This window comes from Heptranchias perlo, unplaced genomic scaffold, assembly GCF_035084215.1.
Source record: "Heptranchias perlo isolate sHepPer1 unplaced genomic scaffold, sHepPer1.hap1 HAP1_SCAFFOLD_389, whole genome shotgun sequence".
Classification (NCBI taxonomy): domain Eukaryota; kingdom Metazoa; phylum Chordata; class Chondrichthyes; order Hexanchiformes; family Hexanchidae; genus Heptranchias; species Heptranchias perlo.
This window is the reverse complement of record NW_027139401.1, coordinates 57,409-83,729: the sequence shown is the minus strand read 5'-3', so window position 1 is coordinate 83,729 and position 26,321 is coordinate 57,409. Positions and strand designations below refer to the sequence as shown.

The 26,321-nt window shown below is 52.9% G+C and overlaps 2 protein-coding genes across 6 annotated transcripts in view; one reads left to right on the top strand and one right to left on the bottom strand.

The window, feature by feature from the left end:
- LOC137311984 (T-lymphocyte surface antigen Ly-9-like) overlaps positions 1-14,030 on the bottom strand; it is a 29,358-nt gene extending 15,328 nt beyond the window's left edge. For both annotated transcript variants that reach the window (XM_067978799.1, XM_067978800.1), the window contains exons 1-3: positions 13,915-14,030; positions 11,891-12,211; positions 10,613-10,900 (exon numbers count right to left, since the gene is read on the bottom strand). In XM_067978799.1, coding sequence (XP_067834900.1) covers positions 10,613-10,900; positions 11,891-12,211; positions 13,915-13,981 — 676 coding nt within the window. In that variant the 5' untranslated portion in view covers positions 13,982-14,030. The remainder of the gene's footprint in view (positions 1-10,612; positions 10,901-11,890; positions 12,212-13,914) is intronic.
- Positions 1-26,321, top strand: part of LOC137311982 (SLAM family member 5-like) — a 63,091-nt gene that overhangs the window by 661 nt on the left and 36,109 nt on the right. The window contains exons 2-3 of one of the 4 annotated variants that reach the window (XM_067978798.1): positions 13,923-14,062; positions 18,617-18,718. Coding sequence is in view for 3 of the 4 variants with exons in the window: in XM_067978795.1 (XP_067834896.1) it covers positions 23,547-23,967 (421 nt within the window). In the remaining variant the exon portion in view is untranslated. Of the gene's footprint in view, positions 1-13,922; positions 14,063-18,616; positions 18,719-23,508; positions 23,968-26,321 lie in introns of those variants that run through there. The other 3 variants (XM_067978795.1, XM_067978796.1, XM_067978797.1) reach the window with 3 other exon arrangements.

Here is a 26,321-nt window from a genome sequence, read left to right as displayed (position 1 = left end):
AGAGAGAGGGGCACTGGGGGGGAATGGGGAAAGGGGGAATGGGACTGAAGGGAGAGATCTTTCAGAGAGAGGGGGGCACAGGGGATGATGGGGTGAATGGGGAAAGAGGGAATGGGACTGAGGGGAGAGATCTTTCAGAGAGAGGGGCACAGGGGGTGATGGGGTGAATGGGGAAAGGGAATGGGACTGAGGGGAGAGAACTTTCAGAGAGAGAGGGGCACTGGGGGGGAATGGGGAAAGGGGGAATGGGACTGAGGGGAGAGATCTTTCAGAGAGAGAGGGGCACAGGGGGTGATGGGGTGAATGAGGGAATGGGACTGAGGGGAGAGATCTTTCAGAGAGGGGCACAGGGGGTGATGGGGTGAATGGGGAAAGGGGGAATGGGACTGAGGGGAGAGATCTTTCAGAGAGAGAGGGGCACAGGGGGTGATGGGGGGGAAAGGGGGAATGGGACTGAGGGGAGAGATCTTGCAGAGAGAAGGGGCACAGGGGGCGATGGGGTGAATGGGGAAAGGGGGTACGGAGGGAGCGCAGCACTGTCGGAGGGTCAGTACTGAGGGAGCGCCGCACTGTCGGAGGGTCGGTACTGAGGGACCGCTGCACTGTCGGAGGGTCAGTACTGAGGGAGCGCTGCACTGTCAGAGGGTCAGCACTGAGGGAGCGCTGCACTGTCGGAGGGTCAGTACTGAGGGAGCTTCACTGTGCATCTAACCTGTGCAGTTCCTGCCCTGGGAGTGTTTGATGGGACAGTGTGGAGGGAGCTTTACTCTGAATCTAACCCTGTACCTGCCCTGGGAATGTTTGATGGGACAGTGTAGAGAGAGCTTTACTCTGTATCTAACCCTGTACCTGCCCTGGGAGTGTTTGATGGGACAGTGTAGAGGGAGCTTTACTCTGTATCTCACCCGGTACCTGCCCTGGGAGTGTTTGATGGGACAGTGTAGAGGGAGCTTTACTCTGTATCTAACCCTGTACCTGCCCCTGGGAGTGTTCGATGGGACAGTGTAGAGGGAGCTTTACTCTGTATCTCACCCGGTACCTGCCCTGGGAGTGTTTGATGGGACAGTGCAGAGGGAGCTTTACTCTGTATCTAACCCTGTACCTGCTCTGGGAGTGTTTGACGGGACAGTGTAGAGGGAGCTTTACTCTGTATCTAACCCTGAACCTGCCCTGAGAGTGTTTGATGGGACAGTGTAGAGGGAGCTTTACTCTCAATCCAACCCTGTACCTGCCCTGGGAGTGTTTGATGGGACAGTGTAGAGGGAGCTTTACTCTGTATCGAACCCTGTACCTGCCCTGAGAGTGTTTGATGGGACAGTGTAGAGGGAGCTTTACTCTGTATCGAACCCTGTACCTGCCTTGGGAGTGTTTGATGGGACAGTGTAGAGGGAGCTTTACTCTGTATCTAACCCTGTACCTGCCCTGGGAGTGTTTAATGGGACGGTGTAGAGGGAGCTTTACTCTGTATCCAACTCCCTGTACCTGCCCTGGGAGTGTTTGACAGGACAGTGCAGAGGGAGCTTTACTCTGTATCTAACCCTGTACCTGCCCTGGGAGTGTTTGATGGGACAGTGTAGAGGGAGCTTTACTCTGTATCTAACCCTGTACCTGCCCTGGGAGTGTTTGATGGGACAGTGTAGAGGGAGCTTTACTCTGTATCGAACCCTGTACCTGCCCTGAGAGTGTTTGATGGGACAGTGTAGAGGGAGCTTTACTCTGTATCGAACCCTGTACCTGCCTTGGGAGTGTTTGATGGGACAGTGTCGAGGGAGCTTTACTCTGTATCTAACCCTGTACCTGTCCTGTGAGTGTTTGATGGGAAAGTGTAGAGGGAGCTTTCCTCTGTATCTAACTCCCTGTACCTGCCCTGGGAGTGTTTGATGGGACAGTGCAGAGGGAGCTTTACTCTGTATCTAACTCCCTGTACCTGCCCTGGGTGTGTTTGATGGGACAGTATAGAGGGAGCTTTACTCTGTATCTAACTCCCTGTACCTGCCCTGGGTTTGTTTGATGGGACAGTGTCGAGGGAGCTTTACTCTGTATCTAACCCTGTACCTGTCCTGTGAGTGTTTGATGGGAAAGTGTAGAGGGAGCTTTCCTCTGTATCTAACTCCCTGTACCTGCCCTGGGAGTGTTTGATGGGACAGTGCAGAGGGAGCTTTACTCTGTATCTAACTCCCTGTACCTGCCCTGGGAGTGTTTGATGGGACAGTGCAGAGGGAGCTTTACTCTGTATCCAACTCCCTGTACCTGCCCTGGGAGTGTTTGATGGGACAGTGCAAATGGAGCTTTACTCTGTATCTAATCCGGTACTTGCCCCAGGAGTGTTTGACGGGACAGTGTATCTAATCCTGCACCTTTTTTTTATTCGTTCATGGGATGTGGGCGTCGCTGGCGAGGCCGGCATTTATTGCCCATCCCTAATTGCCCCTTGAGAAGGTGGTGGTGAGCCGCCTTCTTGAACCGCTGCAGTCCGTGTGGTGACGGTTCTCCCACAGTGCTGTTAGGAAGGGAATTCCAGGATTTTGACCCAGCGACGATGAAGGAACGGCCGATATATTTCCAAGTCGGGATGGTGTGTGACTTGGAGGGGAACGTGCAGGTGGTGTTGTTCCCATGTGCCTGCTGCTCTTGTCCTTCCAGGTGGTAGAGGTCGCGGGTTTGGGGCGTGCTGTCGAAGAAGCCTTGGCGAGTTGCTGCAGTGAATCCTGTCGAGCTTCTTGAGTGTTGTTGGAGCTGCTCTCATCCAGGCAAGTGGAGAGTATTCCATCACGCTCCAGACTTGTGCCTTGTAGATGGTGAAAAGGCTTTGGGGAGTCAGGAGGTGAGTCACTCGCCGCAGAATACCCAGCCTCTGACCTGCTCTTGTTGCCACAGTATTTATATGGTTGGTCCAGTTATGTTTCTGATCAATGGTGACCACCGAGATGTTGATGGTGGGGGATTCAGTGATGGTAATACCGTTGAATGTCAAGGGGAGGTGGTTAGACTCTCTCTTTTTGGAGATGGTCATTGCCTGCCACTTGTCTGGTGCGAATGATACTTGCCACTTATCAGCCCAAGCCTGATATGTGGCAAGTTGTCCAGGTCTTGCTGCATTCGGGCACGGACTGCTTCATTATCTGAGGGGTTGCGAATGGAACTGAACACTGTGCAATCATCAGCGAACATCCCCATTTCTGGCCTTATGGTGGAGAGAAGGTCATTGATGCAGCAGCTGAAGATGGTTGGGCCTAGGACACTACCCTGAGGGTTGAGATGATTGGCCTCCAACAACCACTACCATCTTCCTTTGTGCTAGGTATGACTCCAGCCACTGGAGAGTTTTCCCCGCTTCAATTTGACTTCAATTTTACTCGGGCTCCTTGGTGCCACACTCGGTCAAATGCTGCCTTGATGTCAAGGGCAGTCACCCTCACCTCACCTCTGGAATTCAGCTCTTTTGTCCATGTTTGGACCAAGGCTGTAATGAGGTCTGGAGCCGAGTGGTCCTGGCGGAACCCAAACTGAGCATCGGTGAGCAGGTTATTGGTGAGTAAGTGCCGCTTGATAGCACTGTCGACGACACCTTCCATCACTTTGCTGGTGATTGAGAGTAGACTGATGGGGTGGTAATTGGCCGGATTGGATTTGTCCTGCTTTTTGTGGACAGGACATACCTGGGCAATTTTCCACATTGTCGGGTAGATGCCAGTGTTGTAGCTGAAGTGGAACAGTTTGGCTGGAGGCGCGGCTAGTTCTGGAGCACAAGACTTCAGCACTACAGCCGGGATGTTGTCGGGGCCCATCGCCTTTGCTGTATCCAGTGCACTCAGCCGTTTCTTGATATCACCTGTGATTTCAGGACAGAAGTGTCCAAAATCATGATGGCTTTGGATAAAGCAAACAATGAGAAAGTGTTCCCATTGGCGGAAGGGTCGGGAAGCAGAGGACGCAGAGTTAAGGGGACTGGCAAAAGAACCAAAGGCGACAGGGGAAAATCTTTTTTACGCAGCGAGTGGTTAGGATCTGGAATACGTTGCCTGAAAGGGAGGTGGAGGCAGATTCAATCGTGGCTTTCGAAAGGGAGTTGGATAAATACCTGAAGGGAAAAAATTGGCAGAGCTACGGGGAAAGGGCGGGAGTCGGGGGGGAGTGGGACCAGTTGTGTGGAGCTGGCACGGTGCTCGATGGGCCAAATGGCCTCCTTCTATGTTGGAACCACTCTACGATTCTCTGAAAGCCTTTCAGACAGTTTTATTGAGAGGGAGCAGAAAGACACGGAACGATAATGAGGAACGTCAGATCCTGAAATGAAGATTCAATCGTCTGATTTTCCCGCGACCCTTGAACGCGGACAACGGTCAGTCAAAAACAAAAGGTCACACGTTCGAGGATAATGTTTCATGGTTTAAACAATTCGCACAAGCAAATCAAGCAACACATGCAACCTCACTCTACCCGTAATGCACTTATCTCTTCCCGAGGATCTCTGGTTATTTCAGCACCGTTTCTCCAAGTACATTGTCTTGTGAACCAAAGGCCCTCTTCGAACCGTCCTGAAGATGCTTCAGAACTCTTCTGGGCAAAGTTCCTTTCAAACTTGTCTTCTGTCGTTGAGTTGCTCGGAGCTCAACGGGGGTCACTCGCGCCTCTGAGTTCGAAGGTCGTGGGTGAAAGTCCCACTCTCGAGACTTGAGCACAAAGTCGAGGCAGTACTGAGGGAGTGCTGCACTGTCAGAGGGTCAGTACTGAGGGAGCGCCACACTGTCGGAGGGTCAGTACTGAGGGAGTGCTGCACTGTCAGAGGGTCAGTACTGAGGGAGTGCTGCACTGTCGGAGGGTCAGTACTGAGGGAGTGCTGCACTGTCGGAGGGTCAGTACTGAGGGCGCGCTGCACTGTCGGAGGGTCAGTACTGAGGGAGCGCCGCACTGTCGGAGGGTCAGTACTGAGGGAGCGCTGCACTGTCGGAGGGTCAGTACTGAGGGAGCGCCACACTGTCGGAGGGTCAGTACTGAGGGAGTGCTGCACTGTCAGAGGGTCAGTACTGAGGGAGTGCTGCACTGTCGGAGGGTCAGTACTGAGGGAGTGCTGCACTGTCGGAGGGTCAGTACTGAGGGCGTGCTGCACTGTCGGAGGGTCAGTACTGAGGGAGCGCCGCACTGTCGGAGGGTCAGTACTGAGGGAGCGCTGCACTGTCGGAGGGTCAGTACTGAGGGCGCGCCGCACTGTCGGAGGGTCAGTACTGAGGGAGTGCTGCACTGTCGGAGGGTCAGTACTGAGGGAGCGCCGCACTGTCGGAGGGTCAGTACTGAGGGAGTGCTGCACTGTCGGAGGTGCCATCTTTCAGATGAGACTTTAAACCGAGGACCCCGTCTGCCCCTCTCAGGTGGATGTGAAAGATCCCACGGCCACTATTGGATGAAGAGCAGGGGGGAGTTCTCCCCGGGGTCCTGGGCCCCGATATTTATCTTTCGAACAGCATCACGAAAAAAACAGATGATCTGGGTCATTTATCACGGTGCTGTTTATGGGATCTTGCTGTGCACAAATTGGCTGCCGTGTTTCCCACATTACAACAGTGAGCACAGGGAGGCGGCAGGGATGGGGAGGGGTTAGTGAACGGTGGTATTGGAAACCTCGGGGGTGGGAGTGTGCGCGAGGTGAGGTGCAGCGCGATATAAAGGAGGGTCTCTCCGGGGCCAGGGTTTTAGAAAGGGTATTAAGCTGAACGGACGGTGGTAAATTGAGTTTGAAGGACGAAGGATATTAAGGTCGGGTATCTGTCTCAGTTTGTTCTCGGCCACTGTCGGGGGGGTGTGGGGGGAGGTGTTTTTCCCCATGACTGTCCGGCCCAGACGTCTCTCACTTCCCCGGGCGTCTGCATTCTTTGTCCGCCTCATGCCTTGCCCGGCCGAATCCTGGGTCCGTTTCACGTTCCGCTCGAGCGTTGTACCTCTGCGGAGACGGGGGGCGGGCTTTCCGGGTTCTCGCTGTTAACCTGCGATGCCTCGGGACGGGAAGGGAAAAAAAATGACACACTCAGGAATGTTCTCAACTTTGCGTCCGATTGCGGCCACATTTCTGCTCCATCACCAAGACTGCCTGCTTCCACCTCCTGTAACATCGCCCGTCTCCGGCCCCCCCCCCTCCACTTCCCGCCTCAGCTCATCTGTTGCTGAAATCCTCATCCGTGCCCTTTGTCACCCCCACACTCGAGTATTCCCCAATGCTTTCTCACCTCTGCACGCTCCGTAACCATCCACTCGTCCCAAACTCTGCTGCCCCCCGCATCCTAGGTCCCGTTCACCTGTCACCCCCCCCGGTGCTCGCTGGACCTACATTGGTAACCGGTCCAGCAATGCCTCGATTTTAAAATGATCCCATCCTCGTGTTCAAATCCCCTCCATGGCCCTCGCCCCCAACCCCTCCCAGATCTCTGAAACCTCCTCCAGTCCCCCCAACCCTCCCAGATCTCTGTAACCTCCTCCAGCCCCTCCGACCCTCCCAGATCTCTGTAACCTCCTCCAGCCCCTCCGACCCTCCCAGATCTCTGTAACCTCCTCCAGCCCCTCCAATCCTCCCAGATCTCTGCAACCCCCTCCAGCCCCTCCAACCCTCCCAGATCCCTGTAACCTCCTCCAGCCCCTCCAACCCTCTCAGATCCCTGTAACCTCCTCCAGCCCCTCCAACCCTCGCAGATCTTTGTAACCTCCTCCAGCCCCTCCAACCCTCCCAGATCCCTGTAACCTCCTCCAGCCCCTCCAACCCTCCTAGATCTCTGTAACCTCCTCCAGCCCCTCCGACCCTCCCAGATCTCTGTAACCTCCTCCAGCCCCTCCGACCCTCCCAGATCTCTGTAACCCTCCTCCAGCCCCTCCGACCCTCCCAGATCTCTGTAACCCTCCTCCAGCCCCTCCGACCCTCCCAGATCTCTGTAACCCTCCTCCAGCCCCTCCGACCCTCCCAGATCTCTGTAACCTCCTCCAGCCCCTCCAATGCTCCCAGATCTCTGCAACCCCCTCCAGCCCCTCCAATCCTCCCAGATCTCTAACCTCCTCCAGCCCCACCGACCCTCCCAGATCTCTGTAACCTCCTCCAGCCCCTCCAACCCTCCTAGATCTCTGTAACCTCCTCCAGCCCCTCCGACCCTCCCAGATCTCTGTAACCTCCTCCAGCCCCTCCGACCCTCCCAGATCTCTGTAACCCTCCTCCAGCCCCTCCGACCCTCCCAGATCTCTGTAACCCTCCTCCAGCCCCTCCGACCCTCCCAGATCTCTGTAACCCTCCTCCAGCCCCTCCGACCCTCCCAGATCTCTGTAACCTCCTCCAGCCCCTCCAATCCTCCTAGATCTCTGTAACCCCCTCCAGCCCCTCCAATCCTCCCAGATCTCTAACCTCCTCCAGCCCCACCGACCCTCCCAGATCTCTGTAACCCTCCTCCAGCCCCTCCGACCCTCCCAGATCTCTGTAACCCTCCTCCAGCCCCTCCGACCCTCCCAGATCTCTGTAACCCTCCTCCAGCCCCTCCGACCCTCCCAGATCTCTGTAACCTCCTCCAGCCCCTCCAATCCTCCCAGATCTCTGCAACCCCCTCCAGCCCCTCCAATCCTCCCAGATCTCTAACCTCCTCCAGCCCCTCCAATCCTCCCAGATCTCTAACCTCCTCCAGCCCCTCCAACCCTCCCAGATCTCTGTAACCTCCTCCAGCCCCTCCGACCCTCCCAGATCTTTGTAACCTCCTCCAGCCCCTCCAACCCTCGCAGATCTTTGTAACATCCTCCAGCCCCTCCAATCCTCCCAGATCTCTGCAACCTCCTCCAGCCCCTCCGACCCTCCCAGATCTCTGTAACCTCCTCCAGCCCCTCCAATCCTCCCAGATCTCTGCAACCCCCACCAGCCCCTCCAATCCTCCCAGATCTCTGTAACCTCCTCCAGCCTCTCCAACCAGCCCCCCAACCCCCCCCCCCGGATCTCTGCGCTTCTCCAATTCTGGCCTCTTGCCCATCCCCCCGATTCCCATCGCTCCACCATTGGCGGCCGTGCCTTCAGCTGCCTGGGGCCTCTGTGCTCTGGAATTCCCTCCCTAAACCTCTCCACCCCTCTCTCTCCTCCTTTAAGACTCTCCTTAAAACTCCCTCTTTGACCCAAGCTTTTGGTCACCTGTCCTGATATCTCCTAATATGTGGCTCGGGGTCTCATTTTGCCTGATTTACGCTCCTGGGAAGCACCTTGTGACGTTTCACTACGTTGAAAGGCACTGGATAAATGCAGATTATTGTTGCTGGACTCTATATACGGAGGACTGGAATACAAGGTGGTGGGGGGGGGTAGAAGTTATTGTACAGCGATACAGAGCCCTGGTTAGACCACACCTGGAGTACTGGATTCAGTTCTGGGCACCGCACCTTGGGAAGGAGATAGTGGCCTTGGAGGGAGTGCAGCGTAGGTTCACCAGAACGATACCTGGACTCCAAGAGTTAAATTCCGAGGAGAGAACACACAAACTAGGGTTGTATTCCCTGGAATTTAGAAGATTAAGGGGTGATTTGATCGAAGTTTTTAAGCTATTAAGGGGAACTGATAGGGGAGATAGAGAGAAACTATTCCTGCTGGTTGGGGACTCGACAGGGTAGATGCTGAGAGGATGTTATCCCTCATGGGGGAATCTAAAACGAGGGGGCATAGTCCCAGAGTAAGACGGAAATGAGGAGGAATTTCTTCTCCCAGGGGGTCGTGAATCTTTGGAATTCTTTGCCCCAAAAAGCTGTGGAGGCCGAGTCACTGAGTACATTCAAGGCCGAGTTGGACACATTTCTGATCAGCGAGGGAGTCAAAGGATATGGGGAAAGGGCGGGAAAGTGGAGTTGTGGTAAAAATCAGATCAGCCATGATCTCATTGAATGGCGGAGCAGGCTCGAGGGGCCGAATGGCCTACTCCTGCTCCTATCTCTTACGGTATTATGCTCTTATGTTGGGACTGGGGGACACCGTCTAAAAATTCGAGGCAGGACTTTCAGGGGTGAGGTTTGGAAACACTTCGACAGGCAAAGGGTGGGAGAAGTTTGGAACTCTCTCCCGCAAACGGCAGTCGATGCCAGCTCAGTTGTTCATTTTAAATCTCAGATTGTTCAGTTTTTGTTAACCGAAGGGTATTAAGGGATATGGGGCAGAGGTCACAGATCAGCCCTGATCTCAATGAATGGCGGAACGGGCTAGAGGGGCCGAATGGCCTCCTCCTGCTCCTGTGTTGTTTAATGCCCATGGAGTTAAGCTCTGATTGCCATCATTGTCCGATTCACGATAACAAAACCAGCCCTCACCGTCAGTACTAACGATAAGAGGTCCAAAGCGTTTTGGCCAAAAGGGGGCTCGCACCGTTCTAAGCCCCGGAGAGGCTTGGATAACCATGGGCCGCCAACGGAGGGTTCAGACAGCATGTGGGGGAGGGGTGATGGGCGAACGGGACGAGTGCGGATACGGAGAGGGGGGGCAGCCGAGAGTTTGGATGAGCTGATGGCTACGGAGGGCACACAGGTGGTGAGGGAAGCTGTGGGATCTCCGTGTGTGTGTGCGTGTCGAGGTACATCAATACTCACGTAATTGTTGGGAACCGAGGCACGTTCGAAGCTTCGACCATCTGCAGCATTTGCCAAGCCTACGATGAGAGAGTTCAAGAGACACTGAGGGCCCGGGATAAAACCAGCTCGATTTGACACCCCCGCAAAAAGCTCCCCACCCCAGAGGGTGAAAGGTCAGCAGTCTGACACACCCATTGATTGAGATGAAGATGATCTCTTACCTTCTGAACGGGAGGAATGTCGACGGCATTTATAAATGGAGAAGGCGACACATGGAATTAAAAAAACAAGGAGGAAGGCAATGTAGTTGCTGTCAGATGAATTCGTAACAGATACGCCTGGAAGATGTGAAAAGGACAGAGACAATTTAGGACAATTTTACAGGATGATCTTCACCATCACGGAGGCAACTCACCGAGCAATCCGTGGGCCAAATCAGGTCGAGCTCCGTGCGAGGTCAAGGATCAAACAATCCCAGGGCAGGTACAGGGTTAGATACAGAGTAAAGCTCCCTCGACACTGTCCCGTCAAACACTCCCAGGGTCAGGTACAGGGTTAGATACAGAGTAAAGCTCCCTCTACACTGTCCCCTCGAACACTCCCAGGGCAGGTACAGGGTTAGATACAGAGTAATGCTCCCTCGACACTGTCCCATCAAACACTCCCAGGGCAGGTACAGGGTTAGATACAGGGTAAAGCTCCCTCGACACTGTCCCGTCAAACACTCCCAGGGCAGGTACAGGGTTAGATACAGAGTAAAGCTCCCTCTACACTGTCCCGTCAAACACTCCCAGGGCAGGTACAGGGTTAGATACAGAGTAAAGCTCCCTCTACACTGTCCCCTCGAACACTCCCAGGGCAGGTACAGGGTTAGATACAGAGTAAAGCTCCCTCTACGCTGTCCCATCAAACACTCCCAGGGCAGGTACAGGGTTAGATACAGAGTAAAGCTCCCTCTACACTGTCCCATCAAACACTCCCAGGGCAGGTACAACACGAGACTGTCTGATACCTGAATGCAGTTGTTTGTTTCTCTCACTGTGACACTTACCAGATACGGTTATATTACAGACACCACTCAGCTCGACCTGTGCAATGTCCTTCCTGACTGGGTTCCAGGCTTCACACCTGTACACACTCTCCTTGACATCCGATGTGTAATAGATCCGGAGTTCCTCTCCGTGTCCAGAGAGATAATGGTTGCTGTCATTCCCCAACTCCTCTCGTCCCCTCCACCATCGGAAGCTGGTGCGATCGCCTGAGGTCACTGAGCAGGTCAGGGTGATGTTACAGATCCCCTGGGTGACAGTAGCCGTGATGTTCGTTCCTGACACACGCTCTGACATTAGGATCGAAAGAAAAACACAGGCAGACATGTGAGAAAGTATTGGAGGCCCTTGTGTGACAGCTCAATACCCAACTATCCCCTCCCCTCCACCCGTGTCGTCTACGATGCTCCCGAGTCAACTTCAAGCAGATCCCGTCTCAGTCTTCCATCCGCCATTTTAACTGTGTCGCTGCCCCGCTGGTTTCACGCGGATCAAAATGGAGGAGAGTCACACACATGCATCGCACACTCCTTCGCTCAAATTCACCGTTTTTGGGTTTGTATCCCGGGAATTCTCACTGGTTCCGTGTCATCACTCACTCCTGTAAGCTGAGCCTGTGTCCCTTAAGATCTGGAGTGCGCCCTCTCGTTCTGGCCTAGATCGCGTTAAATAAGAGGGAGACCCTGGGATTATGATCGGGAATAATGACTCTGTACCCTGGTTACTGGAACGTTTTGTGGGCTGTCCTGTCAATCCTTCTCGTTAAAAGATTCCCAGATTCTCCGAATGTCTGGAGACTCGGGATTTAGACCGACAACTGATTTATTTCCACGAGGCAGGTGAATGAACAGCAAACAGGACAAGATGGTGAAAGGCACAGAACTGTATTCTGGTATTTCACAGTGAGTCTGAGATTGTGGGGAACCTGTTTCATCTCCCCTCTCCATCCCTCCGATGGGAACAGGGTTCACACTGGGATTGAGTGAGGTATTTCACAGTGAGTCTGAGATTGTGGGGAACCTGTTTCATCTCCCCTCTCCATCCCTCCGATGGGAACAGGGTTTACACTGGGATTGAGTAAATCCAGCAATGTACTGCGTGTACCCCCAGACTCAGGCTGCCTCACTCCCACACCCCTGAGATCAGTGACCCCAGTATGGGCACCGACAATCAGGAGCGATTCAATAAACTTGGTAATGTACAATATCTGTCCCAACCCATTAATTAAGGTCTTTCAGTAATGGGTGAAGCCCAGAATCAGCAGATACAATCTCACTCACCGTACACGTCCAGTCGAACCAGCTCCGAAGTTTCACGTCCTAACTCTCCTGTTACAATCACCTCATACACACCACTGTCCTCTCTCTGTAAGCCACTGATTTGCAGACTGTAATTCTCTGGATGAAACTTTATCCGTCGTGTGTACTCCTCAGTGCCGAACGTTTTCACATTCCCGTTCATGTATCTCGCTATTCTGGCGTCGGGTTCTTTGCGTTTCCAAACAACCTCAACATCCTCCGGTGTGGGTGGGATCCCAACAGGTAAGACAATCGACTGACCCAGGGTTCCATTCACAGGGGGACGGAGAGTCTGAATTTCACCTGAGTTAACAGGAGGAGACAGTGAGTGTTTGTGGAACAGGACAAGCTCAGTGATTGAGGAACGAATTGGAGAGATAGATAACCCAGTGCCACATCTCCGCAGGGTCTCAAAGTGACTGAAAGGCAATAAATACTTTTGAAGCGTTGGGACACAGGGAAATGGGGCAGATAATTTGTTGAGGAGTGAGAGTAAAGCTCCCTCCACACTGTCTCATCAAACACTCCCAGGGCAGGTACAGGGTTAGATACAGAGTGAAGCTCCCTCTACACTGTCCCATCAAACACTCCCAGGGCAGGTACAGGGTTAGATACAGAGTAAAGCTCCCTCTACACTGTCCCATCAAACACTCCCAGGGCAGGTACAGGGTTAGATACAGAGTAAAGCTCCCTCTACACTGTCCTGTCAAACACTCCCAGGGCAGGGTCAGGGTTAGATACAGAGTAAAGCTCCCTCTACACTGTCCCATCAAACACTCCCAGGGTCAGGTACAGGGTTAGATACAGAGTAAAGCTCCCTCTACACTGTCCCGTCAAACACTCCCAGGGCAGGTACAGGGTTAGATACAGAGTAAAGCTCCCTCTACACTGTCCCATCAAACACTCCCAGGGCAGGTACAGGGTTAGATACAGAGTAAAGCTCCCTCTACACTGTCCCGTCAAACACTCCCAGGGCAGGTACAGGGTTCGATACAGAGTAAAGCTCCCTCTACACTGTCCCGTCAAACACTCCCAGGGCAGGTACAGGGTTAGATACAGAGTAAAGCTCCCTCTACACTGTCCCGTCAAACACTCCCAGGGCAGGTACAGCACAGTTTAGATACAGTGTATGTTTTTATCTGGTGGACACTTGTCTCTCCTTTGCCCTCACACATTTGTAGAAACAAAGAACTGAAAAAGATTTTGGAACAAATGAAACCGCACGAGGTGCAGTGAGAGATTGGAAATGTTCAGCCAGGGTGTGAGGAGCTCTCTCTGTAATGGGAGATATTTGCTGATGCAGTTCACAGATTGTGAGATACAGCGAGTGCTGGCAGGAAATGGTTCAGGAAGAGAAGGTTGTTTATTGTAAAGGGCAAATCGAAAAATATTTTAATCAGAGAATGGTGCAGGGCTACGGGTAAAGAGGGAGTTCGATAGAGAGAGAAGGAGACGGACAGAGAGAGAGAGGGAGAGAGAAAGAGGGAGAGAGAGACAGAGAGAGAGTGACACAGAGGGAGAGGGACAGAGAGAGAGAGAGTGAGACAGAGAGAGATGGTTGGAGACAGGATGAGAGAGAGGGAGGGAAAAAGAGAGCGAGAGAGAGGGAGGGAGAGAGTGAGACAGAGGGAGAGGGAGGGAGAGAGTTGGAGGGTGCGAGAGAGGGTGGGAGAGAGTGAGAGAGACAGACAGAGAGAGCGAGAGACAGAGAGAGGAAGGGAGAGATACAGACACGACAGTGACACTGAGCGAGGGAGAGGGAGACAGAAAGACACAGACACACATAGAGAAAGAACGACAGAGAGAGACAGACAAATAGAAGATAGAGAGGCTGAGACAGCGAGGGAGAGAGAGAGATACGGAATTGTTGCGATGTTTGGCCTAGTAGAGACCCAGGGACCGACTACAATGGGCCGAATGGCCTTCGCACACACTGGAAACGTTTAGGATGTTCTCACACTTCTCGCTGCTCTTCACACACAATCGATTAAAAAAATATCTCTTACCCACACAGATGGCAAACAGGAACACACAGACAAGGCTCCAGACCCGTCCCGCACACAACTGCCACATCTCTGGGTTTTATTCAGAGCATCGGGGACTCTCGAAGAGGTGAAGCAGAGGATCAGGAAGTGGTTATTGTCACAAATTGAGGTAACTCGTGCTACAGACTGCTATCTGGTCGGGTAATCTCCATCACACAGAGAGGGAGCATCAGAAACAGTGGGGGGAGCAGAGGGAATGGGACTGAGGGGAGAGATCTTTCAAAGAGAGAGGGGCACAGGAGGTGATGGGGTGATTGGGGAAAGGGGGAATGGGACTGAGGGGAGAGATCTTTCAGAGAGAGAGGAGAACAGGGGGTGATGGGGTGAATGGGGAAAGGGGGAATGGGACTGAGCGGAGAGATCTTTCAGAGAGAGGGGCACAGGAGGTGATGGGGTGAATGGGGAAAGGGGGAATGGGACTGAGGGGAGAGATCTTTCAGAGAGAGAGGGGGGTACAGGGGGTGATGGGGTGAATGGGGAAAGGGGGAATGGGACTGAGGGGAGAGATCTTTCAGAGAGAGAGGAGCACAGGGGGTGATGGGGTGAATGGGGAAAGGGGGAATGGGACTGAGGGGAGAGATCTTTCAGAGAGAGAGGGGGGTACAGGGGGTGATGGGGTGAATGGGGAAAGGGGGAATGGGACTGAGGGGAGAGATCTTTCAGAGAGAGAGGAGCACAGGGGGTGATGGGGTGAATGGGGAAAGGGGGAATGGGACTGAGGGGAGAGATCTTTCAGAGAGAGAGGGGCACTGGGGGCGATGGGGTGAATGGGGAAAGGGGGAATGGGACTGAGGGGAGAGATCTTTCAGAGAGAGAGGGGCACAGGGGGTGATGGGGTGAATGGGGAATGGGGGAATGGGACTGAGGGGAGAGATCTTTCAGAGAGAGGGGGCACAGGGGCAATGGGGGGAATGGCAAAAGGGGGAATGGGAATCTCTGTCTGTCTCTCAACTCCCAGGGCATGTACAGCACAGGTTAGATACAGAGTAAAACTCACTCGACACTGTCCCATCAAATGTATGTGGTGCACTGTCAGAGGGCACAGTCTGGAGGGAGCTTTACTCTGTATCTGACCCTGTACCTGCCCTGGGAGTGTTTGATGGGACAGTGTAGAGGGATCTTTACTCTGTATCTAACCCTGTACCTGCCCTGGGAGTGTTTGATGGGACAGTGTAGAGGGAGCTTTACTCTATATCTAACCCGGTACCTATCCTGGGAGTGTTTGATGGGACAGTGTAAAGGGAGCTTTACTCTGTATCTAACCCTGTACCTGCCCTGGGAGTGTTTGATGGGACAGTGTAGAGGGAGCTTTACTCTCTATCTAACCCTGTACCTGCCCCTGGGAGTGTTTGATGGGACAGTGCAGAGGGAGCTTTACTCTGTATCTAAGCCTGCAGCTGGCCTTGGGAGTGTTTGATGGGACAGTGTAGAGGGAGCTTTACTCTGTATCTAACCCTGTACTTGCCCTGGGAGTGTTTGATGGGACAGTGTAGAGGGAGCTTCACTCTGTATCTAACCCTGTACCTGCCCTGGGAGTGTTTGACGGGACAGTGGAGAGGGAGCTTCACTCTGTATCTAACCCTGTACCTGACCCTGGGAGTGTTTGATGGGACAGTGTAGAGGGAGCTTTACTCTGTATCTAACCCTGTACCTGCCCTGGGAGTGTTTGATGGGTCAGTGTAGAGGGAGCTTCACTCTGTATCTAACAATGTACCTGCCCTGGGAGTGTTTGATGGGACAGTGCAGGGGGAGCTTTACTCTGTATCTAACCCTGTACCTGCCCTGGGAGTGTTTGATGGGACAGTGCAGAGGGAGCTTTACTCTGTATCTAACCCTGCACCTGCCCTGGGAGTGTTTGATGGGACAGTGTAGAGGGAGCTTTACTCTGTATCTAACCCTGTACCTGCCCTGGGAGTGTTTGATGGGACAGTGTGGAGGGAGCTTTACTCTGCATCTAACCCTGTACCTGCCCTGGGAGTGTTTGATGGGACAGTGTAGAGGGAGCTTTACTCTGTATCTCACCCTGTACCTGCCCTGGGAGTGTTTGATGGGACAGTGTAGAGGGAGCTTTACTCTGTATCTAACCCTGTACCTGCCCTGGGAGTGTTTGATGGGACAGTGCAGAGGGAGCTTTACTCTGTATCTAACCCTGTATCTGCCCTGAGAGTTTTTGATGGGACAGTGCAGAGGGAGCTTGACTCTGTATCTAACCCTGTACCTGCCCTGGGAGTGTTTGACGGAACAGTGTAGAGTGAGCTTTACTCTGTATCTAACACTGTACCTGCCCTGGGAGTGTTTGATGGGACAGTGTAGAGGGAGCTTTACTCTGTACCTAACCCTGTACCTGCCCTGGGAGTGTTTGATGGGACAGTGTAGATGGAGCTTTAATCTGTATCTAACCCTGTACCTGCCCTGGGCGTGTTTGATGGGACAGTGTAGAGGGAGCTTTACTCTGTATCTAACCCTGTACCTGCCCTGGGAGTGTTTGATGGGACAGTGTGGAGGGAGCTTTACTCTGTTTCTAACCCTGTACCTGCCCTTGGAGTGTTTGATGGGACAGTGTATGGGAGCTTTACTCTGTATCTAACCCTGTACCTGCCCTGGGAGTGTTTTATGGGACAGTGTAAAGGGAGCTTTACTCTGTATCTAACGCTGTACCTGCCCTGGGAGTGTTTGACGGGACAGTGTAGAGGGAGCTTTACTCTGCATCTAACCCTGTACCTGCCCCTGGGAGTGTTTGATGGGACAGTGTAGAGGGAGCTTTACTCTGTATCTAACCCTGTACTTGCCCTGGGAGTGTTTGATGGGACAGTGTAGAGGGAGCTTCACTCTGTATCTAACCCTGTATCTGCCCTGGGAGAGTTTGATGGGACAGTGCAGAGGGAGCTTTACTCTGTATCTAACCCTGTACCTGCCCTGGGAGTGTTTGATGGGACAGTGTAGAGGGAGCTTTACTCTGTATCTAACCCTGTACCTGCCCTGGGAGTGTTTGATGTGGTGGTGTAGAGGGAGCTTTACTCTGTATCTAACCCTGTACCTGCCCTGGGAGTGTTTGATGGGACAGTGTAGAGTGAGCTTTACTCTGTATCTAACCCTGTACCTGCCCTGGGAGTGTTTGATGGGACAGTGTAGAGGGAGCTTTCCTCTGTATCTAACCCTGTACCTGCCCTGGGAGTGTTTGATGGGACAGTGTAGATGGAGCTTTAATCTGTATCTAACCCTGTACCTGCCCTGGGAGTGTTTGATGGGACAGTGTGGAGGGAGCTTTACTCTGTTTCTAACCCTGTACCTGCCCTTGGAGTGTTTGATGGGACAGTGTGAAGGGAGCTTTACTCTGTATCTAACCCTGTACCTGCCCCTGTGAGTGTTTGATGGGACAGTGTAGAGGGAGCTTCACTCTGTATCTAACCCTGTATCTGCCCTGGGAGAGTTTGATGGGTCAGTGTAGAGGGAGCTTTACTCTGTATCTAACCCTGTACCTGCCCCTGTGAGTGTTTGATGGGACAGTGTAGAGGGAGCTTCACTCTGTATCTAACCCTGTATCTGCCCTGGGAGAGTTTGATGGGTCAGTGTCGAGGGAGCTTTACTCTGTATCTAACCCTGTACCTGCCCTGGGAGTGTTTGACGGGACAGTGGAGAGGGAGCTTCACTCTGTATCTAACCCTGTACCTGCCCTGGGAGTGTTTGATGGGACAGTGTAGGGGGAACTTTACTCTGTATCTCACCCTGGACCTGCCCTGGGAGTGTTTGATGGGTCAGTGTAGAGGGAGCTTCACTCTGTATCTAACCCTGTACCTGCCCTGGGAGTGTTTGATGGGACAGTGTAGGGGGAGCTTTACTCTGTATCTAACCCTGTACCTGCCCTGGGAGTGTTTGATGGGACAGTGTGGAGGGAGCTTTACTCTGTATCTAACCCTGTACCTGTCCTGGGAGTGTTTGATGGGACAGTGTAGTGGGAGTTTTACTCTGTATCTAACCCTGTACCTGCCCTGGGAGTGTTTGATGGGACAGCGTACAGTGAGCTTTACTCTGTATCTAACCCTGTACCTGCCCTGGGAGTGTTTGATGGGACAGTGTGGAGGGAGCTTTACTCTGTATCTTACCCTGTTCCTGCCCTGGGAGTGTTTGATGGGACAGTGTAGAGGGAGCTTTACTCTGTATCTAACCCTGTACCTGCCCTGGGAGTGTTTGATGGGACAGTGTAGAGGGAGCTTTACTCTGTATCTAACCCTGTACCTGCCCTGGGAGTGTTTGATGGGACAGTGTGGAGGGAGCTTTACTCTGTATCTAACCCTGTACCTGCCCTGGGAGTGTTTGATGGGACAGTGTAGAGGGAGCTTTACTCTGTATCTGACCCTGTACCTGCCCTGGGAGTGTTTGATGGGACAGTGTAGAGGGAGCTTTACTCTGTATCTGACCCTGTACCTGCCCTGGGAGTGTTTGATGGGACAGTGTAGATGGAGCTTTACTCTGTATCTCACCCTGTACCTGCCCTGGGAGTGTTTGATGGGACAGTGTGGAGGGAGCTTTACTCTGTATCTCACCCTGTACCTGCCCTGGGAGTGTTTGATGGGACAGTGTGGAGGGAGCTTTACTCTGTTTCTAACCCTGACCTTTAATTTTCCCTGACGTTTCAGAGCAACTGATTTTGTTTCCTTCTCAGCCTTTGCACCCTGTCTGCTCGGGTCGCGTCTTGTCCTCCTGCCAGCAGTGTTTCTGTGGAATTGTTTGCTGCAGTGACTGAGCTCGCTCAGCGCATTGAAAAGTAAGTTTCCCTTCTCTATCACCTTGTGGAATCTCATCACTCTGTACCTCTGGACTTGGGTTTAGAAACCAGCAAAGGACGACCGGAGAATTGATAAACAGGGAGGAAATATAATGTGAGAGAAAACGAGCAAGAAATACAGAAACGGATTGTATAAACTTCTCCAAGTCTGTAAAAAGGAAGAGAGCAGCGAAAGTAAACGTGGGTCCCTTAGAGGCTGAGACAGGAGAAATTATAACGGGGGAATCAGGAAATGGCAGAGACGTTAAACCAATATTTTGTATCTGTCTTCACAGCAGAAGACACAAAAAAACATACCAGAAATAGTGGGGAACCAAGGGGCTAATGAGAGGGCGGAATTTAAAGTAATTAATATCAGTAGAGAGAAAGTACTGGAGAAACTAATGGGACTAAAAGCCGATAAATGCCCTGGACCTGATGGCCGACATCCGAGGGTTTTAAACGAGGGGGCTGCGGAGATAGTGGATGCATTGGTTGTGATCGTCCAAAATTCCCTCGATTCTAGAACGGTCCCAGTGGATTGGAAGGTAGCAAATATAACCTCGCTGCTAAAGAAAGGAGGGAGAGAGAAAACAAGGGAACTACAGGCCCGTTAGCCTGACATCAGTCGTCGGGAAACTGCTGGGATCCATTATTGAGGAAGTGGTGACAGGGCACTTAGAAAATCAGAATATGATTGGGCAGAGTCAACATGGTTTTATGAAAGGGAAATCGTGTTTGACAAATTTATTAGAGTTTATTGATGGTGTAACTCGCAGGGTCGATAAAGGGGAACCAGTGGATGTAGAAGATTTGGATTTTCAAAAGGCATTCGATAAGGTGCCACATAAAAGGTTGTTACACAAGATAAGGGCTCGTGGGGTTGGGGGTGATATCTTAGCATGGATAGAGGATTGGTTAATGGACAGAAAACAGAGAGTGGGGATAAACGGGTCATTCTCAGGTTGGCAGGCTGTAACTAGTGGGGTGCCGTGAGGATCAGTGCTTGGGCCTCAGCTATTTACAATCTATATCAATGACTGAGATGAAGGGACCGAGTGTAATGTCTCCAAGTTTACTGACCGTACAGAGCCAGCTCCACCTCCTCGAACAGGTTCCTTAAAACCGACCTCTTTTACCCAGTTTTCAATCCAATACTCCCCCCAGTCTCGAGACAAAATAATCTCACTTGGTACTGAATGATAGTGAGGGGTCTGAGGACCGAGAGGGGAACTTGGACAAAGTCATCGGATCATGGACTCTCCCCACCCATTTAATCTCCCCCCACAGCCCATGGACACTCTCCCCTATCATGGACTCTCCCCACCCGTTTAATCTCCTCCCACAGCCCATGGACACTCTCCCCTATCATGGACTCTCCCCACCCATTTAATCTCCTCCCACAGCCCATATACACTCTCCCCTATCATGGACTCTCCCCACCCATTTAATCTCCTCCCACAGCCCATATACACTCTCCCCTATCATGGACTCTCCCCACCCGTTTAATCTCCTCCCACAGCCCATGGACACTCTTCCCTATCATGGACTCTCCCCACCCATTTAATCTCCTCCCACAGCCCATATACACTCTCCCCTATCATGGACTCTCCCCACCCGTTTAATCTCCTCCCACAGCCCATGGACACTCTCCCCTATCATGGACTCTCCCCACCCATTTAATCTCCCCCCACAGCCCATGGACACTCTCCCCTATCATGGACTCTCCCCACCCATTTTTTTTTTATTCGTTGATGGGTTGTGGGCATCGCTGGCGAGGCCGGCATTTATTGCCCATCCCCAATTGCCCCTTGAGAAGGTGGTGGTGAGCCGCCTTCTTGAACCGCTGCAGTCCGTGTGGTGAAGGTTCTCCCACAGTGCTGTTAGGAAGGGAGTTCCAGGATTTTGACCCAGCGACGATGAAGGAACGGCCGATATATTTCCAAGTCGGGATGGTGTGTGACTTGGAGGGGAACGTGCAGGTGGTGTTGTTCCCATGTACCTGCTGCCCTTGTCCTTCTAGGTGGTAGAGGTCGCGGGTTTGGGAGGTGCTGTCGAAGAAGCCTTGGCGAGTTGCTGCAGTGCATCCTGTGGATGGTACACACTGCAGACACAGTGCGCCGGTGGTGAAGGGAGCGAATGTTTAGGGTGGTGGATGGGGTGCCAATCAAGCGGGCTGCTTTATCTTGGATGGTGTCGAACTTCTTGAGCGTTTATGTGGCTAGTCCAGTTAAGTTTCTGGTCAATGGTGACCCTCAGGATGTTGATGGTGGGGGATTCGGCGATGGTAATGCCGTTGAATGTCATGGGGAGGTGGTTAGATTCTCTATTGTTGGAGATGGTCTTTGCCTGGCACTTATCTGGCACGAATGTTACTTGCCACTTATGAGCCCAAGCCTGGATGTTGTCCAGTTCTTGCTGCATGCGGGCACGGACTGCTTCATTATCTGAGGGGTTGCGAATGGAACTGAACACTGTGCAATCATCAGCGAACATCCCCATTTCTGACCTTATGACCTTATGATGGAGGGAAGGTCATTGATGAAGCAGCTGAAGATGGTTGGGCCTCGGACACTGCCCTGAGGAACTCCTGCAGCAATGCCCTGGGGCTGAGATGATTGGCCTCCAACAACCACTACCATCTTCCTTTGTGCTAGGTATGACTCCAGCCACTGTGCACAGTGTTCGAAGTGTGGCCTAATCGAGGTATATGGAGACCAGAACTGTGCACAGTGCTCCAAGCGTGGCCTAACCCAGGTATGTGGAGACCAGAACTGTGCACAGTGCTCCAAGTGTGGTCTAACCCAGGTATATAGAGATCAGAACTGTGCACAGTGCTCCAAGTGTGGACTAACCAAGGTATATGGAGACCAGAACTGTGCACAGTGCTCCAAGTGTGGTGTAACCCAGGTATATGGAGACCAGAACTGTGCACAGTGCTCCAAGCGTGGCCTAACCCAGGTATGTGGAGACCAGAACTGTGCACAGTGCTCCAAGTGTGGTCTAACCCAGGTATATAGAGACCAGAACTGTGCACAGTGCTCCGAGTGTGGTCTAACCCAGGTACATGGAGACCAGAACTGTGCACAGTGCTCCAAGTGTGGTCTAACCCAGGTATATGGAGACCAGAACTGTGCACAGTGCTCCGAGTGTGGTCTAACCCAGGTATATGGAGACCAGAACTGTGCACAGTGCTCCAAGTGTGGTCTAACCCAGGTATATGGAGACCAGAACTGTGCACAGTGCTCCAAGTGCGGTCTAACCCGGGTATATGGGGCGCTAAATTGGGCCGTCTGGTGCCCATTGTTTTGGTGCTGCACGGCCTCTCTGACGTCCAAGATGGCGTCTTGGATGCGCACGCAGGTTTCCAGCGTGACATGCACCAGACGCCATCTTAAAGAAGGAATTAGCACAGGCGCAGATAACGAACGTTGAAATCATGTAAAGTAGGGAGAAAATGGCTTCAATCTGTGTGCAACGCTGATTTAAAGTGATCGACACAATTTCGTGACTCAACGCTCAACTCAACGCACAGTCTTAACCCCGACCATCTGAACGCGTCTTCGAGTGCCTGGAGGTCCCCCCACCGGCCCTATTTGAAGGGACCATGCAGGATTTACAGGTTAGTGGCTGGATTATTGCCTCTGGCTGCCGAGATATTTGTAACTGTTTTTGGAGGTCGCCTGCACTTGAATACCAGGACGTGGGGACATAGCCTCGCATTTGGAGCCAGGACGTGCAGGAATGAAGTTAGGAAATGCTACTGCTCGCAAAGGGCGTGAGATGTTTGGAACGCTCTTCTGCAGACGGCTCACTCGTGAATGTTCAATCTGAGATTGATGGATTTCTGTGAACCAAGGGTATGAAGGGATATGGGGCTGAGGCGGGTGCATGGAGTTAGGTCGCAGGTCCACCGTGATCTCATTCAATGGCGGAACAGGCTCGAGGGGCCACTCGCTGCCTCCTGATATGCGCTACCTGCAAGAAAGCGGGACGTGTGTCTGGGCGATGTGCCTGTCACGTGTGAATCGCTGCCAGTGTGCGCGGCCTGTGAGTTGTGGGTTGGGCGGTGGTAATGTGCGAGGGTGAGAGGAAGCACCTGGTTGGAAGAGTTGAGTACTGATGGAAAGAGATGGTTGGTCGGTGGGTGTTGGGGGGTTTAGTGTGTGGTGCAGTTGGCAGGAGACGCCACTTGACAGTTGACCTCACTCACCTTGACCACTCATGTCAAAGCACTGAACTTCTTCCATGTTGACGATGCGATGCGCCTGGCATTGACTTCATCCCCGGCTGCCTCCCACTGCATTTTGGGTGTATGTCTGGAGGGCCTCGTGCTCCCTGCGCCCGCCCGCCCCCACCTCGCCCGCGGATATAGGATGTCCCTCCTCCTGTCCACCTCTTGCGCCAAGGCCCCTGGCAGGGCACTCTCGCAGGGCCTGGCAGATTGAAGGATGTGGGATTTAGTGGTGCGCAACCTTTATTCAATGTTTTGCCGTAACTCATCAGTGTGCAAACATAGGGATTTACGTGGTGCGATGCCTGATCTCCGTTCAGACTCCGCGCAGACAGCAGGCTGTTACATTCAGCAAATGAAAGGTACCAGCTACCTTTAAGAGACTGCGAACAGACAGCCTGCCTTTAAGAGGTTGGAGCGTCCCCCTGCAGGCGGAAAGCGCGAATTGGATGGAATCCTCGTTCAACGCAGATCGCAGGGGAGCCCTCAGACCTGACGAAAATCTCGTCCTGCCTGCGCCGGGAGCCTTGGGTAACAGCGGGATCGCACTACCCCCGCCCAAAAAACAGGCCCGATCCGATTTTCCCCCCCAAGATGACCAGAACTGTTCACAGTGCTCCAAGTGCGGTCGAACCAAGGTGCACGGAGACCGGAACTGTGCACAAGTTTAACCTCCCTTCACACCCCGGCCCCTTCCTCTGGTCTCGTGCGTGTGAGCGTGTGGTGATTCGAGGCCCCAAGTCAGAGGAAGAGGAAGCAGAGAGAGAGGAACGAGCTGCACAGCTCCCCGCCTGCATATCGTCAAATGGTCGACACAGGATACGTGGTCTGTTCTGCCTCATCGTCTGCGGTCTTACCAGCACGTCCTGGAAACAACCCCGAAACGCCAGCTCTTCAGACCCGCGGCAGCGTCGAAGGTTTCTGGGCTCCGGAATGGTGGGTCTTGTAAAAGTCGGGGGGCCAGCCTGCGGCATTGGAAGCCTGGTTTTGCTCCTGCCCAGTCTCCTCTCTGCAGGTAAGCCTCCGATTGGCGAGGGCTCTTGTTCTCCTGCCCGGTTTCCGGACCGTGGGAAGTCGTCGAGCTTTCTGCTCTGTGCATCAGAGTGAGGTGGCAGGGAATCTGCCCCACTCTTCCCCGTCCCTTCCACTTCCCGTCCCTCGCTCTGTCGTTCGCTCCCCGTTGTATCGCATCCTGCCACCTTCTGTCTCTCTCTCTCTCTTTGTCTCGCTCTCTCCAATCTGTCTGTCTCTCTGCCTCTCCTTCTCCCTCTGACTCTCTCTGTCTCGCTCTCTCAATCTGTCTGCCTCTCCCCCTCTCGCTCTCTCTCTCTGTCTCCCTCTCTCTCTCTCTCTCTGTCTCCCTCTCTCTTGCTGTGTCTCCCTCTCTCTATCTCTCTCTCTATCCGTCTCGCTCTCTCAATTTGTCTTGCTCTCTCAATCTGTCTCTCCCTCCCTCTCCGTTTCTCTCTATCTTTCTCTGTCTCTCTCTTTCTGTATCTCTGTCTCTCTATCTATCCGTCAGTCTGTCTCTCTCCCTCTCTCTGTCTGTCGGTCTCTCTCCACCTCACACTCTCATAAACTCTCTCTACCTCTCGCTCTTACATGCTCTTTCTGCCTCTCTTTCTCTCTCTGTCTCTGTGTCTCTGTTTCTGTCTGTCTCTCTCTCTCTCTTTGTCTCTCTCTGCCTCTGTCTCTGTTTCTGACTCTTTCTGCCTCTGTTTCTGTCTCTGTCTCCCTGTTTCTCTTTTTCTTTCTCTCTCTGTCCCCCTCTGCCCCTGTTTCCATCTTTGTCTGTCTCACTCTACCTCACATTCTCACAAACTCTCTCCACCTCTCTCTCTCTCTCTCACATGTTATTTCTGGCTCTCTCTCTTTCTTGTACTCTTTCTGCCTCTCTGTCTCTACCTCCGTCTCTCTCTTTCCCACCATATAATTTGCTCTGTCCGTGCCTCTCTCTGTCTCTCACATTTTCGATGAGTGAGTTGAGTCCATGATAGGGTGGAATTACATCGAGTTACATCAAAACAGCAGCAGAGAAACAGGCCATTCGGCCCAACTGGTCGATGCCGTTGTTTATGCTCCACACGAGCCTCCTCCCTCCCGAACTCAGCGAGCACGATCAGCGTATCCTTCTATTCCTTTCTCCCTCGTGTGTTTATCGAGCTTCCCTTGAAATGTAGAGTGACATGGGCTGTGGGGGGAGATTAAATGGGTGGGGAGAGTCCATGATAGGGGAGAGTGTACATGGGCTGTGGGAGGAGATTAAATGGGTGGGGAGAGTCCATGATAGGGGAGATTGTACATGGGCTGTGGGGGGAGATTAAATGGGTGGGGAGAGTCCATGATAGGGGAGAGTGTACATGGGCTGTGGGGGGAGATTAAATGGGTGGGGAGAGTCCATGATAGGGGAGAGTGTACATGGGCTGTGGGGGGAGATTAAATGGGTGGGGAGAGTCCATGATAGGGGAGAGTGTACATGGGCTGTGGGGGGAGATTAAATGGGTGGGGAGAGTCTATGATAGGGGAGAGTGTACATGGGCTGTGGGGGGAGATTAAATGGGTGGGGAGAGTCCATGATAGGGGAGAGTGTACATGGGCTGTGGGGGGAGATTAAATGGGTGGGGAGAGTCCATGATAGGGGAGAGTGTCCATGGGCTGTGGGAGGAGATTAAGTGCGTGGGTAGTGGGGAGAGTGTATATGGGCCCTAACATTAATCCTCATGCCCTGCCCTCTTTCGCTCGCTGATCTGTAGCTGTCATCCTGTGTCCATCCTTTTCCAATTTGCCTCCATAAACCCGTCTTGGAACTGGTAAATGCTCAGAGTATGGAGGGGCCCCCTCAAAGCTGGCCCACGGTCGGTCCCCGACGACCCCTTCTCTCTCTCGCTCCGATTGCAACCTGCTCTGGTGCTCGACCTGAGGCGAGGAGAGCTCTCAGACCAGCCTGGTACCGTCCTTCGTCCGAGGCCGAGGCAGAGTGGAGCCCAGTCAGAGCCCCAGGGTAACCCGGCTCTGTCGTTTCTTCTGCGGTGACGAAACTGGAAAGGAAACGCTTTCAGGAAGTGTGAGCTGTTAATTACAGTGAACGGAAATGGAGACAGTGAGAGAAACAGAGACACAGAGAGACGGAGAGAGAGGGGGAGAGAGAGAGAGACAGGGGGAGAGAGAGACAGAGTAAGACAGTGAGAGAGACAGACACAGAGGAAGGGGAAGAGAGAGACAGAAAGGGAGAGAGAGAGAGAGGGAGAAACAGAGAGAGAGACAAGAAGTCAGAGACAAGGAAATATCAAAATTAGATTGGGGAGGGAATGACTCAAGAAATATAGTGAGGACAAGAGACACCAATCAGTGCACAGATATCTCCCTGAG